This window comes from Canis lupus, chromosome 11 (genome assembly GCF_048164855.1).
Source record: "Canis lupus baileyi chromosome 11, mCanLup2.hap1, whole genome shotgun sequence".
NCBI classification, from domain to species: Eukaryota; Metazoa; Chordata; class Mammalia; order Carnivora; family Canidae; genus Canis; species Canis lupus.
The window spans coordinates 26,987,456-27,010,122 of NC_132848.1; the positions used below are offsets into that span (position 1 = coordinate 26,987,456).

Here is a 22,667-nt window from a genome sequence, read left to right on the forward strand (position 1 = left end):
TAGAAGTCTTTTGAGATATAAATTCGGGGTAAGGTTTCATTTAACAATACTGAGTTGATGAAATTTACACTGTCGAATAGGACAGCTAGCAACTAATTCAAAAAATCAAAAAGCTAAAAAGGAAAATGATTCTGTGTCCTACATTTATGAAGACTTTGAAGTTATAAAAAAGTTCCACTAATTTAGCTGAGATAATTATCTCTGTAAAATAGAAAATACTTGCATAAAGCAATGAAAACCATTCAAACATACTGGAACTTCATATTCAAGTATTTTCTTGCAAAGCAGTCTTCGCAGAAAACAAGTCCAATAAATCCCATGATCACTGGAAATAATTTTGGAATTCTCTTTTAGAAACTGACTTGAGAAATGGTTTATAAACCATCTAAGAAAATCACACTATAATTTTATAACCATATGCTATTTTGTCTAAAATTAGTACTTTCCAACTTGATCATCTATCTTATTTACCAATTTTTTTTTTATTTACCAAATTTAAGTGACTTTTGGACGCTTCAAAAAATAAATTGCTTTCAAGAGCTGTAGATTTACAAGAATCACTAAAGATAATTTATAACATAGTGTAGGTTCTGCAAAGTTCCAGAAAAGGAATCCCATAATTATGATTATAATTTTAACAGAATAAAAGTAGAGAAAGTGACTCTTTTGAGGGGCATGGACTCAACTGTGTACTATATGAACCACCTGAGAATCCTATTAAAAGTCAGATTCTGATCTAGTAGGTATGGAGTGGGGGCCTAAGATTTTACATTTCCAATATCTATTATACATTTGTAATTCTAACATGTGTCACCAGGTAATTTTGACACTGGTGATGCATCAATCATTCTTTGAGAACAGTGCTTCTTTTTGAAGAGTTGGCAGAAGTAATATAAGCAGTGGTCAAAAGTCAATGGACTGATCAGTAATCTTGAAGAGTGACCCATGCTCATCCTCCACATTAAGAAATTCTTTTTCTGGGATTTCAAACTAGGAGGGTTAACAGTCTCTGTGAATGAATAATTTAACAAAGACTTGGCAATTGAATAAATGAAATCTTAGTCTTGTGGAAAAGATTTATGTTCCTTTCATGGTGCTCAAGGAACTATGAGCTAATCATTTTAGAAAATTAAGAACTTTGTCTACATAGGCAAGGAAGGGCTAATTCCAAATCTGTCCTGTGATTTGACTTCTGTTCCCATTTGTTACCTTTCAGTTTTGGTACGAGATGTTGAAATTCTTCCAGCGTATAGGCTTCGTCTACTCCCGTTAAAGCTATTGCTCCATCAGTGCCAGATCGTGGGCCATCCCAAAGTTCTCGACTAGGATCTCTCCGAGGCACAAAAAGCATGGCCTTATGTGCTGGTAACTGCTTGCCAGGGAGGCTCTGAAGGACCAGAATGCTATCAGGCTCCTGGAATCCACACAGGTACAGAAAATTGTTGTCTTGGTGGAAAGTATAGGGGATATCATTGCTCATGTAATATGTAGGGTTGGACAGCAGAACCACTGTCTGGTCTGTCCCACTCTGGTCTTGTGTTTCCTTATGGATCAGAGACATTAGTTTGTGCCTGCGAAGTGCATATTCCACTTGAGATAGTCCTGGCGTCACCTCTCCTAGAAATGACAAATAACAGTGATGCTTTGCATTTATACAGTGCCAAAGTACTTTAAAGATAGGTTATTATTAAACAGAGACACACAAGTTCATTTCTTCAATTTATAACATCTCTTCAGCACATGGGGAAGTATGGAGATGACCCAGGTTTCAAATTTTCTATTCCACTATAAAAATTTTGGAAGAGGGATCCCTGTGTGGCGCAGCGGTTTGGCGCCTGCCTTTGGCCCAGGGCGCGATCCTGGAGATCCAGGATCGAATCCCACGTCGGGCTCCCGGTGCATGGAGTCTGCTTCTCCCTTTGCCTATGTCTCTGCCTCTCTCTCTCTCTGTGACTATCATAAATAAAAAATAAAAATAAAAAAAATAAATAAAAATTTTGGAAGAAATGACAGTTAAAATGTGGTCCTGCTGGAAAACCAAGATCATGATCCTTTAGGAGCTCTTTCATTCTTTTACTCATTCAATCAAATATTTATTGAACATTATTATGTGAAAGGCATTGTTAGGCATATAATTAAGGTTGACCTGAGGTATAAACATAAAAGGTGAGGAGAAGGATCATATTATCTGTGTGTGACTTTCCCAAAAGAATGTAAGCTCCATGAGGACATAGATTTTTGTCTGTCTGTTCAATGTTTTATTCCCAGAGCCTAGAATAACAACTGGAATATTGTGGGCATTTGATAAATACTTGTTAAATGATGTAAAGTTTTCAATAGTTTAAGGTCAAAAAGTTTCCCCCAATTTTAAGAGCTAAAATCTCCTTCTGAATTTCCAGTGCATAATTATTATTATTATTATTATTATTATTATTATTATTATTTTTAACCTGAAATAATTTTGTAGATATTTGAATTGCTTTCAATGGGACATTTGCTTTAAACCACAAGATATCTCCATCTGGATTATTGGAGTACAAAATCTCTTCTCTCCCCGCTCCCCCAGCCAAAACAAAGAAACAAACAAAACCCCAAGCCCACAACTCAGCTTCAAATAAGTTTTGAAGAAATGAGACTCTAAATATTTACATATGGGTCAAGAAATAAATCACAAAACTATTTACAAAAATACACAAGCTTATATGCATTAACAATTTACACCAGTTCACAAAAATATTAAAACATAAAAAAACACTATATAAATTAAAGTTAAGAACTCAAAGGTATGATCTAAGACTTCCTAGGATGCTTCTCTCATGCAGGTCATGGCTGAAAAATCAGGTTTTGCTACCTTAGAATCTAAACTGTAAAACAACCATTTTTATTCTTTGAACACTAACAGTTACTAATCAGAAAAGGAAAAAAGACCCTCTGTGCACACTGACATTTTTAAAAAAAGATAGGATTTTATTTATTTGAAAGAGAGAAGAGTGAGTGATGGAGCACAAGCAGGGGGAGTGACAGAGGCAGCGGGAGAAGCAGACTCCCTGCTGAGCGGGGAGCCTGACCTGGGGCTCGATCTGAAGATCCTGGGATCATGACTTGAGTAGAAGGCAAATGTTTAACCAACGGAGCCACCCAGGTGCCCCAAAGCAAGTGGTTCTTAAGGAACGAAGATCACCTAGAGAATCTTTACAAGCTATGGATTCAAGGGCACCTGGGTGGCTCAGTTGGTTAAGCTTCTGACTCTTGATTTGGGCTCAGGTCAAGATCTTAGGGTCATGGGGCTCGGTGCTCAGCAGGAGTCTTCTTCTCTACCTCTCCTTCTGCCCCTCCCTTGCTTGGGTGAGCACACACTCTCTCTAAAATAAGTAAATCTTTAAAAAGAATAAAAGCTATGGATTGTTTACTAAACTGCATATAGGCACACACAAACTTTTGACATACATTTCAAGAGTGTCTGATTTCCTTAAGCCTACCCACAAAAATCTTGTTAGGAACCTGTTATGAAGTGTTATATTTAGTTCTCAATACTAGTACCCAGCAGACTGCCTAATTGCTAGCCCAGTGGTGGCTGGGTGAATGCTTTCTCTCTGAAATGGAGTTTACATGTGCTTTCACTTTTGGTTGCAAAGCAAAAGAACTATTAAATCAATCACTCATGAAAGCTGTATCCCTCAGCCTACATTTAGCAATAACAGTAAAACACCACCTAATGCTTACTGAATGCTTTTCATGTGTCTGGTACTATTCTAATTACTTACAGGCATCAATTCATTTAATCTTTACATTGACTCCATGATGTGGATTACTATTATTATTCCCTGTAGTAGCCAGTCTCCACATGTAAGTATGGGAAGATAGCCATGAAATACGGCTATATGAAGAAGTTACAGTATAAGATGAATAATATGATCTCATTATGTTAAAAACTAAAAAAGGAGAAAAAAGAATTGGAAAGGAATCCCAATTTTATTAATTTTTATTTATTTATTTTTAGAATCCCAAATTTAAATAGTGGTTATCTATGGGGATTAAGACTGAGATTTTCTTTTTAACTTTCTTTCTTTCTTTCTTTCTTTCTTTCTTTCTTTCTTTCTTTCTTTCTTTCTTCTTTCTTTTCTTTCTTCTTTCTTTTCTTTCTTTCTTTCTTTCTTTCTTTCTTTCTTTCTTTCTTTCTCTCTCTCCCTCCCTCCCTCCCTCTCTCTTTTCTTTCTTTCTTTCTTTCTTTCTTTCTTTCTTTCTTTCTTTCTTTCTTTCTTTCTTTCTTTCTTTCTTTTTCTTTCTTTCTTTCTCTCTCTCTCTCTCTCTCTCTCTTTCTTTCTTTCTTCTTTCTCCCTTTCTCTTTCTTCAGAGAAAACATACAGCAGCGGGGGGTGGGGGGGTTGGGGGAGGGCAAAGGAAGAGGTAGAGAATCTTAAGCAGGCTCCATGCCCAACACAAAGCCCAATGCAGAGCTCAACGCAGAGCTCAATCTCACAACCCTGAGATCATGACCTGAGCTGAAATCAAGAGTCAGGTGCTTAATTGACTGAGCCATCCATGTGTCCCTTTTTAAGGTGTTTTTAAAATATTATTTGAATTTTGTTTCAATGAGTATATACTCTCATAATTAAAATCCCAACTAAAGAGAAAAGATAAAGGAGAGAAATCATGAGCAGTCCATTCCATACTCATAACCTACACAATGGTTCTTTGTTGTCCATTAGATCAAATTCAAATTCTTAAGTAGATTAAAAAAAAGATTTTATTTATTGAGAGCAAGAGAGATCGAGAAAACGCAGGAGAGAGGGGAGGGTTATTAGAGGAAGAGGGAGAAGCTAACTCTCCACTGAGCAGGGAGCCTGATCGATGTGGAGCTCGATCCCAAGACTCCAGAATCATGACCTGAGCCAAAGGCAGACACTTCACCTACTGAGCCACCTAGGTACCCTTCTCCAATAGATTTTAATGCTCTATAACAGGTAATTCTAATTTATCTGATCAATTTTTTAAAAGAGAGCTTGAGATATTATTTACATACCGTACAACCACCCATTTAAATGTACAATTTAGGGATGCCTGGGTGGCTCAGCAGTTGAGTGTCTGCCTTTGACTCTAGGAGTGATCCTGGAGTTCCAGGATCGGGTCCCACGTCGGGCTTCCTGCATGGAGCCTGCTTCTCCCTCTACCTGTGTCTCTGCCTCTCTGTGTGTCTCTTATGAGTTTTTATTAACCCAGTTTATGACTGCTTTAGAACAGTCTAGTTGTTTTACCTATGCATAGTTTCTCTCTTTTTTTCAAAATTTTATTTATTTATTCATGAGAGACACAGAGAGAAAGAGAGAGGCAGAGACACAGGCAGAGAGAAGCAGGCTCCATGAAGGGAGCCTGTGCAGGGAGCCTGACATGAGACTCGATCCCGGGTCTCCAGGATCATGCCCTGGGCTGAAGGTGGCGCTAAGCCACTGAGCCACTCGGGCTGCCATATTATATTAATTATATTATATTATATTATATTATATTATACTTTATTTTATTTTATATTTTATTTTATTTTATTTACATAGTTTCTCTCTTTAGCAAATTCTGTTTGCATTCAATAAAATATTAACTTTTAATTATCTATAATAGAAAAAATTCTACAGTTTTGTTGATAAAGTTGGTAAGAAATAAAAGGTAAGTAAGCCAACAGAGTCACTTCTAGAAGAGCTTACATAGCATTTCTTTTTTCTCCCAGATTGAGCTGGCTAAGAGTCCTCTAGGGCTCATGGGCAGAATACTGAACTTTGTACCAGAGCCCAGGAAAAGCTTAACTATTTATCTCTTTGATAATTATTCATGTTAAGCCTGCCACTGTTACTCAACATTGGAACTTTTCCAGTGCACCCAAACAGTACTCTTTCATAAAAGCAGAGGGTGGTCATAATTGATGGATCATTCAACCTGTCCTTTTTGTCTTCTTTCTCCCTTTCCTGTGCTTTGCTTTTGGTTTCTCCACAGCTACAGTCCATGTAATAAAACTTAATTAAGAGTCAATTTATTCTGTATTTTTTTATAATTTCGAGAAATAAAATTCACAATTTTAATGACCTTAATCTATGTGTTCTCTCTTGCTCTCATTAATAACAAAGCATATATATAGATATACTGGAAAGTAACTTCTGTAAAAAGATACAATCATTTGGATATCAAAACATGATTGGAAAACTATCTTTTACTGCCTTCAAGGTATTCCTCTCCCTCCTGAATCCAATTTCATAGAAATGATTACATGAGAAACACATAAAACACTGTCTACATTTTCCCAAGCTTATGAATCACCAACACTATGGAATGATCATTAACTAAATGCTTCTAAACTTCTGAAATCTCAAAGTAACAGAGAAATCTTTGGTCATGACAAAAAATTATCCAAGGAAAACAGACATCTTTTCTTATCATTTGAAGGAGGAAATAAAAAAGGTATTATAAAGCAATGAACTTTAACCCTAGAGGTAAACCTGGCAGTTGTTATGGGTTTTGATCATAAAACCAACCATTGTAATGGTCAATCTGGCCTGAATTTCTTGTGATATAACTATATCTGAACAGACATTCTGGTAACTTCATCAAATTGTAATGCGATAAGGAACAAAGTTAGTATTTTATCATGTGGAAACAATTAAGGACAGAGGGGCTATTCTAACAAGCTTTTTACCAATCAAATGCTTACATGTCACAACGTGGACTCTGCAGATAGCAAAGTCTCACAATCAATTCTGAGACTCTACAGCGAGGAGGAAAAGCTCTTCCAGGACATTTAGGATTGGACCTCTCAACAGAATAAGAAAAATGGTCTTCATATTTAATCAGCCAAGCAGAAAACTCATACAGGAAAGTTTTATAAAGGCTGAAAATGGACGGAAAGATGCAAGTTTCAGCTACAATCTAGGTATGTATTTCAATTATTTCCCAAAAATAACTAGATTAGGATTTTAACATGGGGGACGCCTAGGTGGCTCAGCTGTTGAGCGACTGCCTTCGGTGCAGGGCGTGATCCTGGAGTCCCAGGATGGAGTCCCACCTTGGGCTCCCCACGTGGAGCCTGCTTCTGTCTCTGCCTATGTCTCTGCCTCTTTCTGTGTCTCTTATGAATAAATAAATAAAATATTTTTTTTAAAAAAGGATTTTAACATGGTCTGATTTTGAACCAGTGTCCTTAAAATGAATTGTTTGATATTAGGTAGTTTTTATTGTCTTCAAGTAGTTTATAAACTGATCTGTTACTGTGTAGCTGGAGAATGGGAGTAAAAAAAATTAATGTTTCCTTTATAAGTAAAACATAGACCTCTCTGAAAAAATGAAATGACCAAATAAACAATAAAAAATACTCCAAATAGATTTTATTTGCATATATTGGGCAAAACAAGTCTGACAGAAAGGGTACATACTGTACATGACTCCAAGACCAGGCAAAACAATCCATGTTGATAGCAAGTGGAGCAATGGCTAGGATGGAGGCAGGGACCGACTGGAGGGGAGAAGATTTTCTGGGGTGATGAAAATGTTCTATACCTTGAATGAGGTGTGTGGGTTATGTTGACATTAATGTTTGTCAAAACTCACTGAAATGCGCATTTAAGATCTGTGCAATTCATATGTAATTTCACATTTAAAAAAGCAAATGACTCTCTAAACTTGTAATACTTTTATACCAAGACTTCCCTCAAGTGAATTTCTTATTAAAAATCTTATGACAAGGGGATCCCTCAGTGGCTCAGCGGTTTGGCACCTGCCTTTGGCCCAGGGCAGGATCCTGGAGTCTCTGGATGGAGTCCCGAGTTGGGCTCCTGGCATGGGGCCTGCTTCTCCCTCTGCCTGTGTCTCTGCCTCTCTATCATAAATAAATAAATAAATCTTAAAAAAAAAAAAATCTTATGACAAAAACAAAAATAGCCTTTTCAGAAATTCCAGATAGTGGGACACCTGGGTGGCTCAGCATTTGAATGTCTGCCTTTGGCTCAGAGTGTGATGGGGTCTGGGGATCAAGTCCCCCGCTGGGCTCCTGGTGAGGAGCCTGCTTCTCCTGCCTGTGTCTCTGCCTCTCTCTCTCTGTTTTGTCTCTCATAAATGAATAAATAAAATCTTAAAAAAATATTCCAGATAGTATTTTTGGAACAAGTGTTTTGTGGTTAAGTATGGACTCACAGACTTTTGTGAGTTGGAATCCTGGTTCAACAACTTACTGAGTGACTTGGGGGAGAGCTACCAAACTGCTTTATGACTCAGTTTTCTCATCTGTCAAATGGAAATAATAATAGCAACTACTTCTCAAAGTTGTCAGGAGGATTAGATAAGTTAAGATACTTAAAACAGCAATTACTATATAAATATTAGATACAATTAGAATGAGTCTTAAGTGATTCAGAAGTTTTTTTATTATTCAAATTTTTTTTTAAGATTTTATTTATTTATTCATGAGAGCTAGAGACACAGGCAGAGGGAGAAGCAGGCCCCCATGCAGGGAGCCTGACGTGGGACTCGATCCAGGGTCTCCAGGATCACGCCCCAGGCTAAAGGCGGCGCTAAACTACTAAACCACCAGGGCTGCTCCTATTATTCAATTCTTTAGAAGATTCCTGATTCTTGTTTAGAGCAGATTCTTGCTAATTTTTACTTCAGACAATTTCTCAATATGAATGAGAAATATGCACAAAGGTTAAAGAGAAATAGAAAAGTCATTTATTTTTAATGTACCAATATTTAAACCAGAGGAAAATTATTATACTTCAAATTTTTTTCCCCCAGCATTAAGAAACAGAGAAATATACCACAATTCTACTAGATGGCAGTTTATGGAATTTCTATAAGCTAATCATCAGTATAATGGTACCTTGAAATGAATAATCAACATACACCATACATATAGGTTAAATATATAGGTTTATTCATTTGTAAATGTATATATACTTAAACACTCCAGTCTTTATTCTGCATTACAATCTTCTTCAGAAAATGAAGACAAGAGGAAAGTGCACAATCAATAAGAATATGAGATTATTTTAAAAATTACATAGGTATACGGGGAAATAAGAAAAGAAAATATATTAATTAAAAAATAGGGAGGGGTGCTTGGGTGGCTCAGCTGGTAAAGCCTCCAACTCTTGGTTTCAGCTCAGGTCATGATCTTATGGGTTGTGGGATTGACTGACTCCCTCCCGGGTAGACTCTGTTCTCAGTTCGAAGTCCAAAGTCTGCTTTAAGTTTCTCTCCCTCTGCCTCTCCCCCTGCTTGCACATGTGCACTCTCTTTCAAATCAATCAATTTTTTTTTTTAGATTTTATTTATTTATTCATGAGAAACACAGGCAGAGGAAGGAGAAGCAGGCTCCAGGCAGGAGCCCAATGCGGGACTCGATCCTGGAACTCCAGGATCATGTCTTAAGCCAAAGGCAGATGCTCAACCACTGAGCTACCCAGTCATCCCTCAATCAATCAATCTTCAAAAAACAAAAAACACAGGGAGACTTCATGGTAAAATACCTAAGTAAAAAAGTAGACCCTGAACTTAAATGTATTTTTTTTAGTTTATTTTTTTTTTTAAGATTTTACTTATTTATTCATGAGAGACATAGAGAGAGAGGCAGAGACATAGACATAGGTAGAGAGACATAGATAGACATAGAGAAGCAGGCTCCATGCAAGAAGCCTGATGTGGGACTCAATCCTGGGCATCCGGGATCATACTCTGAGCAGAACGCAGACGCTCAACCACTAAGCCACCCAGGCATACTGACCCTGAACTTAAATTTAAAAGCTCTAGGATATAAAACATTTTTATACCAGTATTCTGCTCATTGGGTGTAACCTATAAAGAGTCTTGAAATGGCTACATAAATGTAAAGTCATAATTCTGTAAATGTGCAATGGTGGTGATGTTAAAGATATAAATGAATTTAAGAACTAGAGTTTGGGGATGAGGATGTAAGAGAGCATGGAGAAGGTACACTCTGCTTCAAAACGTGGCCTGTGGCCAAAGATCTGGCTTTAGATGGCATCTCATGCACCCACCTGAATGAATACCCATTAGGCAAGTGGTGGGCATCAGAAGCACCCAGGGAGCTCTTCAAAAACCTATGGCCTAACCCCTTCCCTTGAGATTCTGATTCTGTAAGTCTAGAGGATCATGGTATGTATGTACATTTTGAAAAAGCTCCCCCCGTGGTGTAGGCAGATTCAGACCACTTTGAATGTCTGTCATTTCTTGGACGTATATTTGAATCATTTAAATACTATAAAAATCTTACCCCAACAAAATAAATCTTAATCTTTTAGATATTGAAGTGAATCATTTTAACAAAACTTTTTTTTTAAGATTTTATTTATTCATGACAAACACACAGAGAGAGAGAGAGAGAGAGAGAGAGAGAGACAGAGAGAGAGAGAGAGGCAGAGACACAAGCAGGCTCCATGCAGGGAGCCTGACGTGGGACTCGATCCTGGGTCTCCAGGATCACACCCTGGGCTGAAGGCAGGCGCTAAACCGCTGAGCCACCGGGGCTGCCCCATTTTAACAAAACTTAATAAAAATACACTGCTTACTCAAGGCAGAACTACAACTCAGCTACTGAAAGGTGGACACCTAATTGTTTTTGACAATTCTAAGGAAAGATGATTCAGAAATTATGATCTAGCACCCTCTCTAGAACCAATCTTTTCATCATTTAAAATATTATACTTGACATTAACTGTATAGCCTCAGCCATTATATTTGATCATAAGAGACAAACAGGTAAATGGTAAAAGTATTCCCTCAAATTGCGGGCCATATAATTGTATTCTGAAAACTTCCAAATTTGTTCACTGTTGCAGTTGGAAGAAAAACAACTGGTTCTGCATATGTCCGACAAGTCATTCTGACAAGCCTAACTCTACGAAAACCACAAACTATATCACATATTCCAAAACTAATTGTGTCCAGGAATGTAACCATGTTAGAAATATAAATTCTTGGAAATAATGCTTCATTAGGCAGTAATTCTTACTACTGCCTGATAAGTTGCAATGTTTGTGAGTTGAACACCTTGCTGCTTTGCTAATGACAGCACTACTCCCGTGGCAATATCCAGGAGCAATGTAATTATCTTTTTTGCATAGATGTTATAAAAGTAAATTCACAGTTCGTAACACTATATAGTTCAGAATGCTACTTGCCTTCCTGCATGGAATCATTTTTTCCTGCTTGGGTGATAAGTGGTGGACATATTAGTGATCAAGGAGGATGAACTGACATTTTCTATCTCTACAGACACAGTACTAAGCACTGGGATGGCAATGTTAAAAAAAAAAAGAAATGGAGAGTGCCTGGCTGGCTCAGGCAGTAGAGCATCTCTTGATATTGGGGTTGTGAGTTCAAGCCTCATGTTGGGCGTAGAAATTACTTAAAAATAAATAAATAAATAAATTCTTTAAGGAAATAAGTTTTAGAAATCACTAGGAGATATTGAGGAAGTCAGTCTGATTTTTTATTTCCATCTCAAGCAGTAGTAGCACAGCTAGAACAGAATTCCCTTATCTCTGAGCCATTCTGCTGAATATTTTCCAGGTTACTCTTGCTTCAGGAAATCTGGTAGATATGGCCAGCAGAAATCCAGAGGAAATAGATCATCCTCAAAATTCACAAAGAGCTGACTCATTAATTTCATTTCTAAGAGTTTATTTTTAGGAATAATTCACTGGTATACAGTGTGTGTACCCATGTGTGTAATACACGCACACAGACACATATATGTCTATATAAAAAATAAGTCTAGAAAGAGACATATACCAAAATCTCAAAAGTGGTTTTCTATGAGTGGTGGGATTACGAGTAATTTTTTAAAAAATTATTTTTACCTGTATTGTCTAATTTTTCTATAATATATATATAGATCTGTGCAATAATTAGAGAAAGAATTGAGGTATTTCCCAAAACTTTTAAGTACTGGGAAAATTGCTATGATAAACATGAAACTTTTTGAAGCAAACCAAGTAACAGATGATATAATTTTATACTCCAGACTCTGTGAAATAAATTAAAAAAAATATATTATATGCCTTTAATTTTTTCTACATTTTCTCCACTCCATAATAATTTTAACACTTCCTTATCTATGTGGAGAAAGACAAATGGTTAATACTTTGGATACTTATATAGTTTTTGCCTCCAGAAGCCAGTATACCTGGCTTCTTTAACACTGATGATTCTGTTTTAAAATTCCATCTATTTCTATCCCTTCTTACCCCGATGTCTAAAATGCTACGCCCAGGGATGCCTGGGTGGCTCAGCAGTTGAGCACCTGCCTTCAGCTCAGGGCGTGATCCTGGAGTCCTGGGATCGAGTCCCACATCGGGCTCTCTGCATGGAGCCTGCTTCTCCCTCGGCCTGCCTCTGCCTCTCTCTCTCTGAGGCTCTCATGAATAAATAAATAAAATCTTTGAATGAAAAATAAAAAATAAAATAAAATAAAATGCTACATCCAGAAGAGTAAAAATTAAGACAGATAACCTCTTTCCTCCATAGCTGATATGAATATAACACATGTATGTATAAACATGTATATGTGTATATTCATTTACGATTTTTATACAGTTATCATGCACATAACACATAAAGCAAAGAGTTTAGCTATAGAAGCCATCATCTTGACAATACGATTACTAGTTTCAAGGCCTAGAAAATGCAGCTCACCATGTAAAACTATCTCACCACGAGAATTCAAGAATTTTCAAAGCTGATAAAACTTCATGTCAATTCTACTTTGTTTTTTTAAATGAAGCTATAGGTAGGTTGACAGGTTAGAGAAATACTTAATACTAACTGGATTGCTAATAAGCTTACCTTACAGCTTTGAAAAACTCTGATTTCTTGTGTGTTTCAGTGGTGAGCTGCATTTCCTGAGTCTCAGCCGATTTCCCAGCAGAAATTCCAGTCTGATGAAGAATCAGCGAAAGGAAGCCCTCACTGAGAGACACACTGGTATCATTCACTGAGTGGAGATAGTGAAAGAGCAACATATTTCTAAAGGTAATTTAGATTATTAGTCTATATGCTTAGATAGTAAATACAGATTTAACTTCCCATGGAGAAGCAATAATTAATTTCCCTTGAAAACCTGACCGCTTTTTCTACAAATAATTTGGTTTTGCCCTACCTACATCTTTGGGGTGGTATTCATTCACCACAGTTCACCCCATAACTGCCTTTTTATCATTGTTATCACCTCTCAAAGCTGTGAAAATCAAATCTGGAAATCTAATGTAATCTGTATAGCAATATTTTTGTTAAACGAAATGAGCATTTAATACTCTCAAGAAAAACATATTTTCTTTTTTTTCTTTCTCTCTCTCTCTCTTTCTTCCTTTCGGCTCTATGCCCAACATGGGGCTCAAACTCACAACCCTGAGATCAAGAGTCTAATGCTCCACTGACTGAGCCAGCGAGGCGCCGCAAGAAAACACGTTTTCTAAAATGTCTTTAACAAACAAGTTCACAAGGAATCAATTGTCTGAATACAGTTCTAGCAACCATGTCTTAGTAAGTAATGCAACTTTTCTTCTAAAATATTTGGAAATATACACTTTTCAATGGTAATTCTGAATTATACGGCTTATTATATTTGTGCCCAACATAGAGCCATCAACACAATATCAGTAGCTACATGTACCTTTCTAAGCTTAAAATTAAGTTAACTGAAATAAAAATAAAACATTTAGTTCCTGAGTTGCACCAGCAACATTCTAAGTATACAATAGCTACTTGTGGCTAGTGGCTACTGTACTGGGCAGCACAGATCTAGATTTTTTTTATATCACTGCAAAAAATTCTATTGGATAGCACAGTTCTGAATAAAGCATCTAAAGAGAGGGATAGTTATTATAGTGAATAGAGTTTACCTGGTCTGAGGAGGTGTGGGTGTGTAAAGGGGCTGGGCTGGCCTAAGTACCGGTTTGGAATTCTCTTCTCTGGGATGGGCTGGAGGGAGAACCTTCGCTGAGAACATGACACGCATCCTGAAGGAAAAATAAAAGAAAGTGAAATGGAACAGTAATCTAGAAAGTCCTCAGAGTATATATACATTTATCTATCTCCAGCAGTTGGGATGCTTTAGAAAAGTGCATTTTAGTACCTCCTTCAAAATTTATATGGCCCTTCCTCTGTGCCTGTGTTGGGCCCTAGGAATAAGGAAATGAGATCATTTTTACCCTTAGCAACTTCAGTCTACTGCAGTATAATAGAGGTATATACACATAAAGTATGACTGTGATATGAATAAGGAACCAGGGGAACAGAAGAAAGGCAACAAAAGCAAGGAAGGGGTTAGGGTATATTAAGAGATAGTATAAAGTTGTCCTAAAATTCAGAAAAAGAGAACATTTTTATTGACAATATGTGAAGTATGAGAAAATATGCACATGCTATCTCATTTAAACCTGGAAATGTTAAGAGTTAGGTTAAATAATGTATGAAAATGCTTAATGATAGTATGCAACAAACACTATTAATAGTATTCATTCAACAAGATTTAAGCATGTGACTGGAACACATCCAAGAAAAAGACATAAGAATGAAGACTATTTGCTGTGGCCTTTTTTTTTTTTTTTTTTTTAGATTTTATTTATTCATGAGAGACACACACACACAGAGGCAGAGACACAGGCAGAGAGAAAAGCAGGCTCCATGCAGGTAGCCCGATGTGGGATTCGATCCCAGGACTCCAGGATTATGCCCTGGGCCAAAGGCAGGTGCTAAACCGCTGCGCCACCCAGGGATCCCTGTGGCCTTTAAAGAATATATGGTCTAGTGGAGGTAAGACAAAATGACATTATAACACTATATGGTGAATGCCACGGTGGATTCATTCACAAGGCTTTTCGAGAGCACAGAGACTAATAAAATGTTGTAGGATGGGTATAAAGACAAAGAGAGGCACACAGAGCACTGGGGAACACAAAAAGGTGTTGGTGTAGGACTGTAGAAGTTGAGGATGTCTACTCTGAAAAGAATTAGACAAACGAAGGACATCTGACTGGCTGTTGGTAGAATATGTGACTCAATCTCCAGGCTGTAATTAAGAGCCCCATGTTGGGTACAGAGATTACTTAAAGATAAAATCTTAAAAAAAAAAAGTCAAGTGAAAGAGAAATGGGGTGGAAGGTGTCATGAATGAGATCATGAAAGGGAAGGCATAGAAAGTACTGTGTGTGTTTGCATGTGTGTGCATCTGTGTCTGTCTGCATGTAGTAGAGGGAAGGGAGAATTTCAGGTCAGTGTTGCTGGAGGAAGATGAAAAAATTAGAAAGGTAAGGATCAGACCATTAAAGGCTTTGTATACCAAATTAAGGAATTAGGGTTTTAACTGCCATCATTGTTTTTTTTTTTTTTTTTTTTTTTTTACAAACAAGGAATCAGACTCAGAGAAGGCAACAACAAAAGCAAGAAGTACTTTGTGCCTTGTCACACAGTTAGTACTGGGGAAGCTGGAATCCAAACCCAGGTTTATTAAACTCCGAAATCTTTGCTCTTATCCCTCCACCCTGTTGCTCCATAAGTGTTCTTTGTTGATCGCAATAACACAATCAGTACTATGCAATCTCCTTGTGAACATACAATTGCTGTAACAGTAGGATGTGATGTCTGGATCAAGTTAAAGGTTTCTGTAGGGACTATGTAGTATGAATGAGGTATATACATTTGATGAGTTAGAAGTCTTAACTGAGGGTTATTGAAAAAAATTATGGTTTCTTGGATGATTAAGACAAAATGATAAAGGTTTCTAGGCAGAACAAAAATACAGTTCAGAAGAGTGAAAAAAGAGAAAAAGGAAAAACAAGTATTTCCTGCAATTTAGCTTTAGAAAATGTACAGAATACACTTTAGGGAATATGCCCACTCTATATACACTGAAAGCTTAACAAAGATAAGGCAAGCAATTTACAGAAATAGAGGAACTTGCTAGAAGACAATATAAAGATGCAATCAACAAAGTCCTGACATGAGAAACACTACAGGACAAACAACTCTGTTTCTTCCACATAAACTTTATGGCAGGTAGGGGTGGTAAGAGATAGAGGAGGAATCTGTATATTAAGAAAACCTTAAAACCTTTATCAACCTTTTGTAATATGTGAATCTTATTTATATGGATCCTGATTCAAGCAACAAATTTTAAAACAAGTATTCCCTCACACTGTTTATTACATTTATGAAAAAACTGGAAATTTGGATAATAATTGCATATTTGACAATATTATGGAAGTAATGTTTACTTCTTTAACGTGGGGTAATAGTGTTGTGGTTGTGTCAAAGAGGAAGAATCTTACCTTTTAGAGCTATAAACTGAAATATTTACAGATGAAGTGATATAAACAGATTTGTCACAAAATAACACAGGAGTGTGTGTGGATTGGGGAGAGAGGATAAAAGAAGATTTGGATGAAAAAAGACTGGCCATGAATTGATAACTGTTTGTACATGTTTGAAATTTTCATAAGAAGTAAAAAAATATATATGAGTTAAGCATAGAGAAAAATGAAGGAAATAAGTATGCACTCTGAAAGGCAATCTAAGACAAAGAGTTAAAGGTAGCATAGGATAGCAGAAAAAAGTGCCAGTTCTATGATCTACATGATCTTGACCAGTTACATAATTCCTTTGCACGATTTCTTTACCTGTGAAATAAGTTATATTATAGTGGCTTTCAAACTTTTAAAACCAAGATCCACAGTAAGAAATATATTTTACATGGTAACCTAGTATACACAGAAGTGTAAATACGATATAGATAAAAATTTCACTAGGGGCACCTGGATGGTTCAGTCGGCTTGAGTGTCTGACTCTTGATTTCGGCTCAGGTTGTGATCTCAGGATCATGGGAATGGCCCTGCATCTGGCTGGCTCCCCACTTGGTGCAAAGTCTGCTTGTCCCTCTCCCTCTGTTTCACCTCCTACTCTCTCTCTCAAATACATAAAATCTTTTTTAAAAAATTACAATACTATCCTAATATTTGTCTGCCCTATTCCATTAAAAAGTTTCTGCAATTTCAGTAATTTGCAGTAATACGACTACTGCAATTTCTTGAATGGTGGCCCCCAAAAGATATGTCCATGTCTTAATCTCCAGAACCTGTGACAGTTAATTTATTTGGAAAAAGGGTCTTTGCAGATGTAATTAAGGATCCTGAAATGAGGAGATCATCCTGGTCACCTGGGTAGGCCCTCAATTCAATGACAAATGCTCTTATAAGAGAAATGCAGAGAGATTTGAAACAGACTAGAAAACAGAAGAGGAGGAAGTAATGGGACCATGGAGGCAGCGATTAGAGTGATGTGGCCACAATCCAAAGAATACCCGCTACTAGAAGCTAAAGAGGTAAAGAAAAGATTCTTTCCTAGAGCCTTTGGAAGGAATACAGCTCTGCTGACACTTGGTTTCAGACCTCTGGCCTCCAGAACTGTGAGAGAATTCTATTATTTTAAGCCACTATGTTTGTGGTGATTTGTTAAGGCAGCCTCAGGAAACTAATACCATGACCTACTACGATTACAACTTGCCATTGGAAAACACTGTACTAAAACACTCTCTGTACTGAGGGAAGCTCTAGTTTGGAAGAGAGATGCGAGGATGCTCAATAATTTTTAAGACCATAAAGGGATCCTGAGACCAACCTCTGTCTCAACGAAACATCAGACTCTCTATAGTTAGTTGCAAATATCTGCAGAAATGACCATCTCCAACGCATAGTAGTCTTCCCCCCCTTTTTAAATTTATTTGATCTTTGACATTATTTTTTTCAAGATTTTGAGAGAGACATAGCACGTAAAAGAGATAGCAAGAGACAGCATAAGCACGGAGAAAGAGAAAAGCAGGTTCCCTGTGAGCAGAGAGCCTGACATGGGGCTTGATCCTAGAACCCTGAAATCATGACCTGAGCTGAAGGCAGATGTTTAGCCGACAGAGCTACCCAGGTACCCCTGTCATTTGTGTTTTTGAAAATAGTGAAGGCACGAGGAAGAGACGATAATGGGTTGTCCGTGTAAAGGATCATGTTGGTGGAGTGACTGGGATGCAGTGTTATGACAAAAAGGAATACAATTTGGAGTTCAGCAGAACTACCTGAGCTTTTTTTTCACCTGTAAGTAAACTCTTCAAAGCTTACACAATATAGGATGCAGCACCGTTTTTCCTTATTACAACAAATTCGTAGAGGCATGGTATATTTAATATTTTCAAATCCCAGCATCCTTTTTTTTTTTTTTTTTTTTTAAGATGAGAGAGAGAGAGGCAGAGACACAGGCAGAGGGAGAAGCAGGCTCCATGCAGGAAGCCTGCCATGGGACCGATCCCGGGTCTCCAGGATCATGCTCTGTGTTGAAGGCAGCACTAAACCACTGGGCCACCGGGGCTGCCCCAAATCCCAGCATCTTTGATGATATAGATTTATAGAAAAAAGCCTTCCTCCCACATCTGTCCCAAAGTTACCCTGTACCCCTTCCTTGAGACATCTAGTCTCACCACTTTTTTGTTGAAATCACATCTATTTATTGGTATCCTCTTCTTTAGACAAATAGTAGCATGTTATGTTTGAGGGAGATGTTATTATAATACTGCCCATTTAAAGATGAGAAAAAAAGATACATAGGAAGGTTAAGAAACTTGCCCAAGATGAATAATTACTGCAGACAGAACTAGGATTTGAACAATCTATTTGTAGAGCCCATAACCACTGGACTATCCTATTTGGCAGTAAAATAACTCAATGTAAAAAGTTAACCAATTCTCCCTCTCTTTTTTTTATTATTTTTTATTTTTTTTATTTATGATAGGCACACAGTGAGAGAGAGAGAGAGAGAGGCAGAGACACAGGCAGAGGGAGAAGCAGGCTCCATGCACCGGGAGCCCGACGTGGGATTCGATCCCGGGTCTCCAGGATCGCGCCCTGGGCCAAAGGCAGGCGCCAAACCGCTGCGCCACCCAGGGATCCCTCCCTCTCTTTTTTTAATGTTCAAATGCAAAAATACTAGAATACCCAATCCTTCTATTTTGGACCACTTCTTACCATAGTAAACTTAAATCTGACAGATGCAAATAAACAATACTTTCACCTACATTTAAGTAAACAGAATTTTTTGGCCCAATATCACATAATTACTTGGTAGCAGAACTGGTATGTCAAGTCCTATTTCTAAGATCCAATTCGATTCAAAGTAAGACCATTTCCTTAATATAGACCCTCCTCAATTCACCTGACTACATCTCCTAAATGGTCTGCCTTTCTTGGATCTTACCTTTCTTCTTTAATTCATCCTCTTCAGCTATACTATTTCCAAAGTGATCCCTTCAGTCCTTTGCTTCAGTGTCCTCAAAGGTGTTGTCAACCAACTCAGGGTGTTTTTTGTTTTTAGAAGATTTTATTCATTCATTTGAGAGAGAAAGAGAACACACACAAGTAGGGGGAGCAGCAGGCAGAGGGAGAAGGAAAAACAGACTCCCTGCTAAACAGGGAGCCCTATTCTCAGGACCCTCGGATCACTACCTGAGCCCAAGGCAGATGCATAATCAAAAACAAGAGTTGGATGCTTAACTGACTAGAGCCACCCAGGCACCCCCCCAACTCAGGTTTACATTCAGGATCTGTCCTTAACTTTCCAGCCTTCCATATTAACACTTTATACCTACAACTTTTTATCGTTCAGAATGCACTTCAAACCCTAGTTTAGCACCCTTCATGATCTTTTTTTTTTTTAATTTTTATTTATTTATGATAGTCACACACACAGAGAGAGAGAGAGAGAGAGAGAGAGAGAGAGAGAGGCAGAGACATAGGCAGAGGGAGAAGCAGGCTCCATGCACCGGGAGCCCGACGTGGGATTCAATCCCGGGTCTCCAGGATCGTGCCCTGGGCCAAAGGCAGGCGCCAAACCGCTGTGCCACCCAGGGATCCCACCCTTCATGATCTGGTCCCTATCCATTCCTCTGGCCTAATAATTCTCAAAACAAACAAACAAACAAAGAAATAAAAAAAAAACCCAAAACATTATCGCAGCCACACTTGAAGAGCTCCAGCTAATTAGTCTGTACTAATGACTAAGTTTAATAACTAATGTTAAAGGTAACAGTATTTACCTTTGAAAACACAGTTCTCATCTAAAATGCTTTTGTCTGCTTCCACGAGCTCAAACATCACTTACTCCAGTAAGCCTTCCCTTAGGATTTCTCATTTTCGCGGATTCTGATGCAAATGCCCCTCCTCAATGCTCCCGTGCTTAATTCTGTTTTAATACCTACTGCACTGCACATAATTCCTAATTAGTTTGCCAGTCTATTACAAACTTTTAGAAGGCAGGGATTATTTGTTATTTGATTTTATTTCCCAGTGATTAGACTGGGATGTATTTTAAAAGTCAAAAGCCAAACCAGATGATTCTCAGGTTTTTTGGCTTGAACAACAGGATAGATGATTGCACTATTAAATGAAATGGCAAAGACTGAGATATTTATTGGATATTCCAAAAGAGAGGTCAAATAGGCAATCTGAAGATCAGGAGGAAAATAACAGGCTAGATATATAAATTAAGATGCCATAAACACATAAATGGTATCCAAAGTCCTGGGACTGAATATTACCTACTGAGATTGTGATCAAGTTTAGTTACTATTTTAGTGTGAGAAGACACAGCATAGGAGAAAGCAAGAAAACTAGAGGAATATGGTATTTAGATATTTAAACAAGTATCTGAATGGAGGAAGTACTTACCTGTGTCAAGTGCTGCTAAATACAAGGAGGCCAAAAGGACAACTACTGGATTTGGCAACATAGAAGTCACTGGAGACCCAGACAAGAACAATTTTAGTAGAATATAAATGATAGAATATAAAAGAAGCCTTTTTACCAAATTGGTAAAAGGTGGTCCAAAGGTACAAATCCAGTTATAAGACAATAAATTCTGGAGGATGTAATGTACAACATGGTGACCACAGTTAACAATCCTTCATCGGATAGTTGAAAATTGCTAAAAATAAAGATCTTAAAAGTTCTTTTATCACAAGAAAAGTGGGGTGCCTGGCTGGCTCAGTCAGTAGACCATGAGATTCTTGATCTCAGGGATGTGAGTTCAAATCCCATGCTGAGCACAGTTTACTTGAAAAAAAAAAAAAGTTCTCACCACAAGAAAAAAATTATAACTATGAAGTAATGAATGATAATTAAACTTCTTTTGGTAATCATTTCACAATGTATACATATATCCAATCATGTTGTACAACTTAAACATATATGTCAATTATACCTCAGTTAAGACTGGGAGAAAAAAAAGTAGAAGCCAGATTGGAGTGTGCCAACAAAACAGGATAGAAAAAAGCAGAAACATCAAGCAGAGACAATAATTTTGAGAAGTTTTATTGTAAAGGGATGAGATAAAATGGCACAGCAGCTGGAATGTGTAAAAGAGCAAGAGAGGAGAAATAATTAGAAGCAAATCCTTGTGATATATATATATATATATATATATTTACTCTGTTGGTTAGTTTTTCGGTGATTTTTTTCCCAATTATATTAATTCCTCAAGAGCAGAATTTTCAATTTTCTAACTCCTATCTGTATCACAGGTTCTCAATACATATTTGAAAAATGTCTAGAATCTGAACTTTTTAAAAAAGATTTTATTTATTTATTCGAGAGAGCACACAAGCAGATGAAGCAGCAGAGGGAAAGGGAGAAGCAGGCTCTCCACTGAGCAGGGTGCCCAAGGCGGGGCTTGATCCCAGGACTCTGGGATCATGACCTGAGCTGAAGACAGACGCTTAACTGACTGAGCCATCCAGGGACCCCTAGAACCTGAACTCTTAAATCCTGGTCCAAGATATGCAACAGAGTAGGAAGAATAGAATTTAGAATCAGAGAGACTCAAGTTCAAATATCAGATTTTTCACTAATAAGCTAGGTAGCCTTAGACATATTTATCCTTAGAACATCAGGTTTCTTATGGGCACAAAATATTTATTTTGCTAGAATGCTATTAACAATTACATGAGAAACCGCAAGTCACTTGGTATAGTGTTTGACCTAAAGATGGTGCTCAAATAATATTCAATATTTTTATTATTATTTTCAACGGTAGGCAAATACAATGATGTGTGTACCATACATACATACATGTAGACAGGTATACTGTAGAGAATTAAAAACCGATCTAAAGTAGCTCTCTGCCCCGATCGTACTACTGTTTTTTGTTTTTGAGGGGGAACACATATCATATTATCTCACATTATTTTAATACTTTTCTTATTATTTATATTCCATCATACTGTAAAGCATGAAAATTGGAATTTTTAATACTATTAACATTTGTGGTTAAACTGTGCCTTGCACAAAGTAGACATTCAGTAATTATATAATGAATACATAAGCGTACAATTTTCAAAATCTTTATGTTTTAAAGTAGTAAACTTTGAAGTGGGTAGATACTGTCCTCTCAAATCATTCAATACTGGCATGCAGAAGCCTTCCCTGAAACACCCCAAATCTGGGTTAGGTGTCTCTCATGATTGCTTAGCATCTAGTGCTTCCCCCATCATAGTCCTTATTATACTGTAATTGAGTTGTTTGAATTTCCTATGAAATTGCCTCTTGACTGAAATAAAACAAAAATGTAATCTACTTAAAAAC

At 37.3% G+C, this 22,667-nt stretch overlaps 1 protein-coding gene and 1 long non-coding RNA gene across 6 annotated transcripts in view; one reads left to right on the plus strand and one right to left on the minus strand.

Annotated features, from left to right (window-relative positions):
* Window positions 1-22,667, minus strand: part of XPNPEP3 (X-prolyl aminopeptidase 3) — a 75,309-nt gene that overhangs the window by 44,812 nt on the left and 7,830 nt on the right. For 3 of the 5 annotated variants that reach the window (XM_072843809.1, XM_072843808.1, XM_072843810.1), the window contains exons 2-4: window positions 13,896-14,012; window positions 12,841-12,988; window positions 1,210-1,617 (exon numbers count right to left, since the gene is read on the minus strand). In XM_072843809.1, the coding sequence (XP_072699910.1) occupies window positions 1,210-1,561 (352 nt within the window). In that variant the 5' untranslated portion in view covers window positions 1,562-1,617; window positions 12,841-12,988; window positions 13,896-14,012. The remainder of the gene's footprint in view (window positions 1-1,209; window positions 1,618-12,840; window positions 12,989-13,895; window positions 14,013-22,667) is intronic. The other 2 variants (XM_072843807.1, XM_072843806.1) reach the window with 1 other exon arrangement.
* On the plus strand, window positions 5,971-16,363 carry LOC140642786 (uncharacterized). Its single transcript, XR_012039190.1, has 3 exons — window positions 5,971-6,913; window positions 12,881-13,536; window positions 15,405-16,363. It is a non-coding gene; the product is annotated as an uncharacterized lncRNA (long non-coding RNA).